We start from the raw sequence: 9686 nt of genomic DNA on the forward strand, positions 1-9686 counted from the left end.
AGAAAAACGCACTCGCTAAATTACGAGATATACAAATCCCCCCAAAAATAAATACCAGGTTGACTAAAATCAGTTCAGTGAAGCGGCTAGACTACCAACTAGACATAATCAAATACCTGGAGCCGTGCTGAAAGAACAAGAACAGAGTTGAAAGAAATTAATTACTTTACACAAGCTCGTGACACAGAGACTGTATACATTGTGGGATGTCATCTACCGCGGGCCTTATGATAAATGTGTGTAACGCTATCGTTTTCGTATTTCTATTACGAGATTCCGTTAGTATCACTTTTGTGTACATTTTCATGTTAAGTCTTGCAACATATAAGTACTGATTGTTATGATTGTCTGTACACATAATTGTTGGCAGTCGACTTGTCTATTTCTATACTATACAATGTGAGTGACAATTGTCGACTGATCAGTCTTTAGTAATAAGGATAGTAGGTTGATAAACCTGTGTTAATCCTGACAGATTTCCTTCCAGTAAAGGTCCAGCTTCTTCTTGAAAATATTCACTGATGGTGCTGATACCACTTGTTCTGGTGAAGATAGAATAAAAAAGAAGACGGCACAAGCTGAACTAGAAACCCGTCGACAAAACGGCTAAGAAAATCTCCGATTAGTGGGTTTTCGAATAGTCAGGTCTTGGAAGCGAATGCTACCAAGGCCTGTGTGGATAGGTCGTTCTCCCTAGGAGTTTTATATGCCAGCGCCCGTAGTCTAAGACATAAATTCTACGAGCTAAGAGCATTAGTGGACAAATTAAGGCCACTCATTGTAGCTGTGACGGAAACTTGGTTAGTCCATGACTTCGATATCACCCCAGAATTATCCGGGTATCATTGTTTAAGAAGTGATAGACATAGATGCAGGAAAGGAGGTATAAATATCCGCTCCTCTGTCTGCGAATCCCATGATAGTGGAACTAGTGAAGTCATTAGCTGTGAGCTCACTGTCGGATGTTGTACATTTGCACTCGGTGTCATCTATCGCAGCCCAATCTGCTTAGCTGGTGACTTTATTTTAGAGCACATTCGGCTATGGAGTGCAAATAACAGATGCTTGATATTAGGAGACTTTAATGCACCTGACATTAGTTGGACTGAGATGACCACGAAATGCTCTATAAACTCATTTGATAGCAGGCTCTTGGAAACAGTAATGGAACATGCATTAGTACAGCATGTATCCAAACCTACACGTTTTGGTGTAAACCAAGGTTCTTCTCTGTTGGACTTGGTAATTACCCATGAGGCTGAGGATATTGCCAACCTAAATATTCTTCCCCCGTTAGTAAATAGCGATCACGCTGTTTTGTCATTCACGTTTAGAGCTAGCAACATGATATACGATCAGATTAAGCCTCGCCCAAACATATGGAGAGCTAACATACCAGCCATTCAGGAGTGTGCTACTAAGATAGGTTGGTCAGTAGATACTAGCTCATCAGTTGACGAGGCGTGGTCTATATTTAAAGGCAAGTTTAGTGCAGTCACGTCCCCGTTCATACGATACCTGGTACCACGTAGACCGAATAATAGTCCGCCATGGATAACTAAACAAGTCAAGGAACTTCTTAGGCGTAGGAAAAAACACTGAAATATGTTCATCTTTACTGGCTTAGAACAGTACAGATCCAGCTATTGTAAGATTAGAAATACTTGTAAAGCGTTAATTAGTAGGACTAGACGGTCATACGAAAAACAATTGGTTAGGGATTGCAAACATAGTCCAAAACGGTTATTCTCGTGTATAAAGAGGCGAACTCAAAGAAGTGATGGAATACCATCACTTTTGATACAAGAAAGTCCGTTAAGTTTGGCAAATGATACCGAAAAAGCAGAAGCTTTATCGGAATATTTCAGTAAAGTTTTTTCTACCAAGAATGAGGAACGATCACCTATTCATTGTGATTGTGGCGACTTGTTGATGGACCCTGTAGTTATTAAGAAAGAAACTGTTTTAAGGCTACTTCAACATCTCAAACCTGATAAGTCTAGTGGTCCTGATGATATTCATCCTCGGATTATGAAAGCCCTCTCAGATGTTATTGCTGAACCCTTAGCGATACTGTTTGATATGTCCCTACGGCAGTCCAGATTGCCCAGAGACTGGAAAGACGCAATAATCAGTCCGGTGTATAAGGCTGGGGCGCATATGTATCTGGTGCCCTTTTGTACCAATATATATGTGTTTAAATAAATAAATAAATAAAATAATAAGGCTGGGAGTAGGGATTTAGTTAGTAACTATCGATCCGTCAGCTTAACTAGTGCAGTTGTAAAACTAATGGAAAAAATTATTAGGATGGCTGTTATAAACTACGTGGAAAGACATAATCTTTTGTCAAAGGAACAACATGGTTTTCGAAAAGGTCTATCATGTTTGACAAATCTTCTCATTGCAAGAGAAGATTGGGCTGAGGCAAAAGATCGCAATATTCCTATAGATGTCATTTTCATAGATCTAAGTAAAGCCTTTGATAAGGTTTCCTATTCTGGTCTTAAATTAAAACTAGAAAGTTTTGGAATTCATTATGCAGTCATAGACTGGATAAGTGACTTTCTTCATGGAAGGAGACAAAGGGTAAGAGTAAATGGGGCTCTCTCATCGTGGGAACTAGTAAAAAGTGGCGTCCCCCAAGGCACGATTTTAGGTCCTCTTCTCTTTTTACTTTATATAAATGAATTACCAGCTATAGCTAAGTCATCCGTCCTACTATTCGCCGATGACATTAAGATTTGGAGACCCATATATAGTATGTCAGACAGAATAGTTTTACAGGAAGATCTTAACTCATTGGTGGCATGGATGAATGGGTGGTCACTAGAAGTAAACCCTAATAAAAGTGTAGTGATGCAATTAAATAACTACGATGATTCGTATCACTACACAATATGTGGACTAGTGTTGCCCAAAGTAAGAAACTATAAAGATTTAGGAGTCATACTAAGTAATGATCTCAAAACAACCAGTCACTGTAAGGCTGCTGCTGCAAAAGGCTATAGGGTATTATGGTCTATTCGTAGATCTTTCCGGTATCTGGATGGGGAAATGTTTAGATCATTATACCCAACTTTCGTACGGCCACATTTGGAATATGGGATTCAAGCAGCGAGTCCTTGTTTCAAATATGAGGCGGATATGTTGGAACGAGTCCAACGCCGTAGGACAAAAATGGTAAAAGGCCTATCTAATGAAGACAGACTGAGACACCTCAACTTATTTCCGTTATCTTACCGGCGAATACGGGGTGATCTAATATTGGCATATCGTATCCTGAACGATGACCTTGGTACTAACATGTCCTATCTTTTCCTCCCGTCTAGGGCTGGTCATTTGAGAGGACATTCGAAGAAAGTCCAAAAACCGAGATCAAATCGTCTACGTCTGGAGTTTTGTTTCCCGCACCGAGTAGTGAATTACTGGAATTCTCTACCAGAACACGTAATATCAGCACCTTCTGTTGATATATTCAAGACGAGATTGGACCTCCACAGTGTAACAAACTGCAAGGATTAAAATAGGTCACTAGACCTCCTATCCTTATTACTGAAGACTGAAGAGTTCCAGTCATTGACCACTCGATGAGAAAAACGGGACCTTACCTTTAGTCTATTAGATCGCGGTTTCAGAACCTTCTTTCTATGACCTCGGAGATTATTAGTGCTGGAGGGAGCAAAAAGATAAGACATGTTAACACCCAGATCATAATTAAAGATACGAAATGCCAGTATAAGGTCACCTCGTGTCCTACGATAAGATAAGGAGAAAAGGTTTAGACGTTTTAAACGCTCATCGTAAGGGAGTTTAGAAAGACCCTTTACTAATTTTGTCCGTACACGCTGGACACGCTCAAGCGATTTAGTATCCTTTATCAGACAAGGGCTAGCTGCTTGGATACAGTATTCTAAGTGTGGCCTTACATAGGTGGGATATAAAATTCGAAACATATCCTCGTCGAAGCATTTAAATGCTCTACGAAGCGACCATAGCGCACGATAGCCTTTGGAAGCAACCGCATTGCAGTGCGTAGTAGTTTTCAAGTCGTGACTTATAATTACTCCTAAGTCTTTATGCTCTTGAAAGCGTGGAAGAGATGTACCATTAATGGTATAGTGGTAACTAATATCGTGCCCGATGTGCATGAACACGCTCTTCCTGGAATTAACTTCCAGGCCCCAATCATGAGCCCACCTAACTAATTCGTCTAAATCTGCTTGCAGATAACAACGATCAGTCTCATTTCTTATTGTTCTCCAAATTTTAACATCATCCGCAAACAATAACGTCGACGACTTAAGTAATAAAGGTAGCTCATTAATATACAGAAGGAAAAGTAAAGGGCCTAAGATGGTGCCTTGGGGTACACCACTTTTGACCGGTTTCCATTCGGATAGCGTTCCATTGACCCTTACTCTCTGTCTGCGGTCACATAAAAAGCTTCCTATCCATTCCTGTATAGCACCTGTTATTCCAAAGCTCGAGAGCTTTTGCATAAGACCTAAGTGTGAAACCTTATCAAACGCTTTACTAAAATCTATGAATATCACGTCGACAGACAGGCCGTTGTCTAGAGCAGCTGTCCAATCCTCTCTCGCAATGAGTAAGTTAGTCAAGCATGAATGCTTGTTACGAAACCCATGTTGCTCGGGAGTTAACAGATTGTACGAATCTATGTGACTCAGTAGCTTAGCCCGAATTAATTTTCCAAGTAACTGTCATCACTTGAGTGGTTCCATATGATATACACCCGTTTAACACTCAGCACATAAACGACTTCTGAAGTCTATTTCCTATGGCTTTATGTTCGCTGCCTACACTAAAGTGTATAGTCATGCAAGGTGTCGTTTATCTTACAGCCAATTAGTTCGAAGCACTAATTGGCAAGAGATTCATTTGTGCCTCATCCTTAGATCACCTTACGGAGTTAACACGATTGGAATCCACCTTTTCTTTGGTGCTATTGTGTCTTATCAGTCTTTTATATGAGTTCCGGCAATATAGTATGCATATCTAGACTAACCTTTCCTAATTCCTGCGTTTCCGACTTCACAATCATGATAATCCATTCCAGACAAATTGCTCACAATAATATTAGTCTAAGCTGCCACACGATGCCAGTATAACAAGACAAACTTGTCGAAAATAGCAAGCAGCACAGGAAAGTATAGGTTCAACGTCTATGACTATCTGACTTTAAAAGTTACTTCATATCAAGGCAGCATGGTGAAGTGTTTGCCTACATAGCTGCAATAACAAACAATGAATAGGTATGAAAACAAGTTATTTCAAGTTTGTGAAAGAAGAGCACCTCCAGTGATGTATACTATCTAATGTTTCAAACGTCCCAATACGCGTCACTCGACGTGGTTATTTGTATAGCTCATCTTTGAACTTCAAATGTTTACCATTTTCCTGATAGGTATGACTCATTTTTTCACTATACTTCTTGATGTCAGTAGTTAGATTGTTTTTTTAATCTTATTCTATTTTGGTAGTGTATAACGTCTGTCTTCGTAGGGCGAACGAAACTAACTGGATAAAAACTAACATTCGCTTTTTTAGGTGATATTCCATCTAAAATGAAACTGGATATCAAAGACAGTAAATCTGATGTTGGACGAAGTGCATGTGATATAATCAAGGCTATCCTTTTAGAGTCAACTAAGGATAACCGTATTGTTACAATCGGTTTATCTGGTAATTTAATCCTTTAGTTAACTTCCTTTTACCAAGGTGGGAGTATGCCTCATCTCCTTGCACCATATCTTTGCTCTTTCTCGGAAATCAATTGGGAACTAGTTCATTTTTTTTATTGTGATGAGAGACTAGTTCCATTAGATAGTAAAGATTCAAATCATCATGCCTACCAAGAACTACTCTATTCTAAAATTAACATTCCACCTTCAAATATTCATACTGTTAATACAGCATTATCATGTAGAGTGTTTTTAATCACAATATAAATCATGTTTAGTAGAAGATTCAGCAGATGATTATCAGAAACAGCTCTTATCATTCTTTGGAACAGCTAACGGTTATCCACGTTTCGACCTACTGCTTCTTGGTATGGGTCCAGACGGTCATACATGCTCCTTGTTCCCTAATCACAAATTGCTCTATGTAAGTTAATATTTTATACCAAATGTTTAAAACACCATCGATTTGTGCTTCTAATTTACTTCAACACCTTGATGCTGTATAATACTTTGTATTTTTTTTTACTGTTCACTGAGGAAAATGCAGAGTTATTTTTTCGATTGTTACAATAAAGCTTCTGTCGCAGTAGTGTATCAGTTTAACTCCTCACTCTCTCTAGCTCCACAAATCAGTTAAAATAACAAAATTATTATCAGTTATATAAAACCATTGAAAAAGGCAAATATAACCGAAGAAAAATGGGTGGATGGACTATTAAATTAGTATTGTTTTTGTTCTAATTTATATCACTACGTTATAATAGAGGTAAAAGAGAGCAAAAGAAATAGCTTTATTGAAAAGAAAGTCAATCAGTCGGAAATAAAAAGGTTATTATGGATGAATTTACACTATTATGGTTAGTTTTGAGTTATGCAATTATCTATATAGATCCTCATCAACAGCCAGCGACTGCATGCACTTTTCAGAGATAGACATAAATCATATAGGTACTGTCGTAAAATTTGTAATAATCCTCCTTGTCGCATTTCTCAATGAGAAGTCAATTCGAGAAATTGCAGTATTGAAACTAATATTGTGACACAAAAAACGTGATAACAAAAGATATAGAGTACTAACTAGTCTAATGTTTCCAAGAATCGAAAGACAGCAAGAACATCAAATATAGTGCCAACGATTTTAAATTACCACTCTTATTAGCAGTAGTATAATAAATTTTGATTGGTGTAACCAAAGTAGATATGGATCTTAGGTTTTAACATTGTTTATCGTTTCACATTCCACAGGTTCACTGGTCCTTTCTCATATTCAGTTTCCCATTATTGTTGATATTAATATTTCATCTCATTCGCTTTTAATCTTGATAATTTAATCTTGTTCTGATATGAGTTAAAGCAATTTAAACCGATACCTATTTAAGTCACTTCATACGTTGGGTTTAACTAACTGTCAAAGGCACTCTATACAGATACATCAACCAACTAAATATTTATGTTTAAACTGCCTTATCAGTCTCCATTTTAACTTCAAATCACAGATTTCGATATTAAATGAAGTGTTAGACTGTTATCTGAGTAGTATACCATTGGTAAAAACACATTCCAACCAGTAAATCTGAAGTTCGAACGACTTTTCAACCTAATTTAATTTGAGTAGCCGGCTAGAATTATTAACCCTTTGTTGGGGTAACGTTGTTCACTGGCGGCTAGTTAAACCTACAATTGGTGAGTCACACGTAACTGAATAGTAATGGCTTTAATTAGTACTTTATACTTGTACATATAAAAAGTCAGGGAGTTGCTTAATCAAAATCCATGAATTTTATTTTCTAACAGTATGAAGATTTCGTGGTAGCACCAATTTCTGACAGTCCAAAACCACCACCACAAAGGGTTACTTTGACTGTGCCTGTAATTAATAAAGCAGCAAAAGTTGTGTTTATGGTCACAGGATCAGATAAAGCTCATGCATTAAAGGTAAGATATTCTCTTATCATTAATATGATGTGTCATATTTGAAACTTGCCACTGTAATAAGTCTACTAGTTGGACGTCGCTTCTAATAACTCTTGACTAAATCTACATGACGGCTTAAACACAGGAGCAACGGCGCAAAGTGCAAGAGCCAAAGACTGGTGATAAGGATTTATTTGACTTCCAAAATACATCAGGATGATTTATAGATACACTGCTGTTTACATAATATGTTTACAGTTAGATTAACAGTCAGATTTGTTTGATATAAACTGAGCTATATTTAATAGTAACAATAATAACCTACTATGTCAACACATTTACCATATTATGCAATTAATTATCTATAACAAACATATATAACTGATTAACTAGGTTATAAAATTACTCCTTAAGATGTGACTCTTCACACTCAGGCTAACATAGCGAAGGCTTTAAAGATGGTCAAGATTGGCATAAGCTGCTCTGACTTTCACTATACGTGAATTGATCTCATTACTCACGCCAATACCAGCACTTACACAGCCACCCAGTTACACGAAGTCGACTACTTGCAACCCATCACTACCAAAAGTGAGTTCAGGTTCAAGTTCCTGTCAGTCTTGTAAGAGTACTTTTCACTTAGAAGGTGCAAAGCAAACGCCATCCATTATTTTTATTTGAGCACATAAACGTTGTTGCAAGGGGGTTGCCGAATACGTATGCGCTACACAACACCAATGAGGCTGTGAAGATATAAATAATGTAAAGTGCGTATAATAAAAGAAGAACAACGAACAGAAATAAGTGTATGAGAGTGAAAGCATTTGGGGACTGAAGTTTAATTGCTGCTAAATACTAAGGTCAGACTTAAGGCTTTTAATTACTATTACTTCTGTAAATTTGAATAAGTTGGAAATATACTGTTTATTGATAACTTTAGACGAATGGATGGTATCCGCGTTGTACCTCGTTCCTAGCAGTTGGCGTGTCATCGAACTAGGCTAGAAGTTTTCTCAAGGGCGTACATTTTTTGAATTATACTTATAACCAAAAGCCCTCCCTTCTATCCTTCCAGTTTACATACTTTTTCACGTGTTAGTAAGCATATATGCATACATAGTAACATATGACAGATGTTTATCTACTTTTGTTTGTGTTATTGAGCATAGTGTTGTTCATAGTAGAACCAATCTTGCAGATGAGAGTGTGCTTCTAAAAGTCCTTTTAGTCTTTAATAATTGGCAACAAGTAAACACATTAGCTTGTATATAAGAAAGAACTTGAAAGCAACGAAATATAATAAAGTCATCCGTATTCTGCGAAAATTGTCGCTCTTGCTTTGCCTTAAAATTATAAAGCACATATCATTATATCATTTGCACAAAGTTGTATAATTTAGATCAATGTAGATTATCCAATAAAATCTGCATAGGTCATATTGTTCAGTAGTTTTTTATTTGCTCAATCTGGGATACCATGCTAAACCTACATTACATCGGTAAGTAACTTAAAATCACGTTTAATTGTTTCATCGTTTTTCCAGCTATTATTATGATCAATTAAACAAAAACAACCTCTGTTGTTTATAAACAATGATTGTATTCATCAATTAATCCTTTATTGATACTGCTGTCTTTCTCTTCCGTCTAGTCTGTTCATCAATCACCTAATCCGGGTCCTTCTATGCCGTGTTCATTAATTCATCCAGTCTATGGAGAATTAATATGGATTGTAGATAAAGATGCTGCTAGTTTATTGAATACATAAATCAACTGTATTGTTGTTAATATATTTTATGCATGTGTACTCTCATAATCTTTGAATTACATTATTTGAATAAAACGCGGAACAATTAAACTTCTCATCAACTACTTATAACCATATGTGTATTAAAGTGTAACATTGAGTTATGATATAGTGTAATAAATCTTTTATATCTATTTTCAAGTAATCTGAAACTTATGTATTATCACACTATTTTGATGAAATTTGTTCTCTGAGCTGGATGCTTTGGTCGTGGAGATTTCATCGTCCTTCTAAACGACGTCATCAGCACTTCTACCCGAA

General features: G+C 36.9%; 1 protein-coding gene across 2 annotated transcripts; it reads left to right on the top strand.

The window, feature by feature from the left end:
- Positions 1-201: 201 nt before the first annotated feature.
- Positions 202-9568, top strand: Smp_081460.1 (6-phosphogluconolactonase; the record flags this gene model as incomplete). 2 transcript variants are annotated; one of them, XM_018791664.1, is made up of 7 exons in its annotated part: positions 202-236; positions 5505-5512; positions 5572-5706; positions 5743-5946; positions 5984-6129; positions 7500-7640; positions 9270-9386. In XM_018791664.1, the coding sequence occupies exons 3-7, from the start codon at positions 5589-5591 to the stop codon at positions 9384-9386; spliced, it is 726 nt and encodes a 241-aa protein (XP_018645181.1). In that variant the 5' UTR covers positions 202-236; positions 5505-5512; positions 5572-5588. The 2 variants fall into 2 exon arrangements, with proteins under 2 accessions (XP_018645181.1, XP_018645182.1); XM_018791666.1 differs by lacking the exons at positions 202-236; positions 5505-5512 and adding an exon at positions 5163-5428 and having other exon boundaries at positions 5572-5610; positions 5652-5706; positions 9270-9568.
- Between the last annotated feature and the right edge of the window lie 118 nt (positions 9569-9686).

Source organism: Schistosoma mansoni (genome assembly GCF_000237925.1).
Source record: "Schistosoma mansoni, WGS project CABG00000000 data, chromosome 1 unplaced supercontig 0135, strain Puerto Rico, whole genome shotgun sequence".
Classification (NCBI taxonomy): domain Eukaryota; kingdom Metazoa; phylum Platyhelminthes; class Trematoda; order Strigeidida; family Schistosomatidae; genus Schistosoma; species Schistosoma mansoni.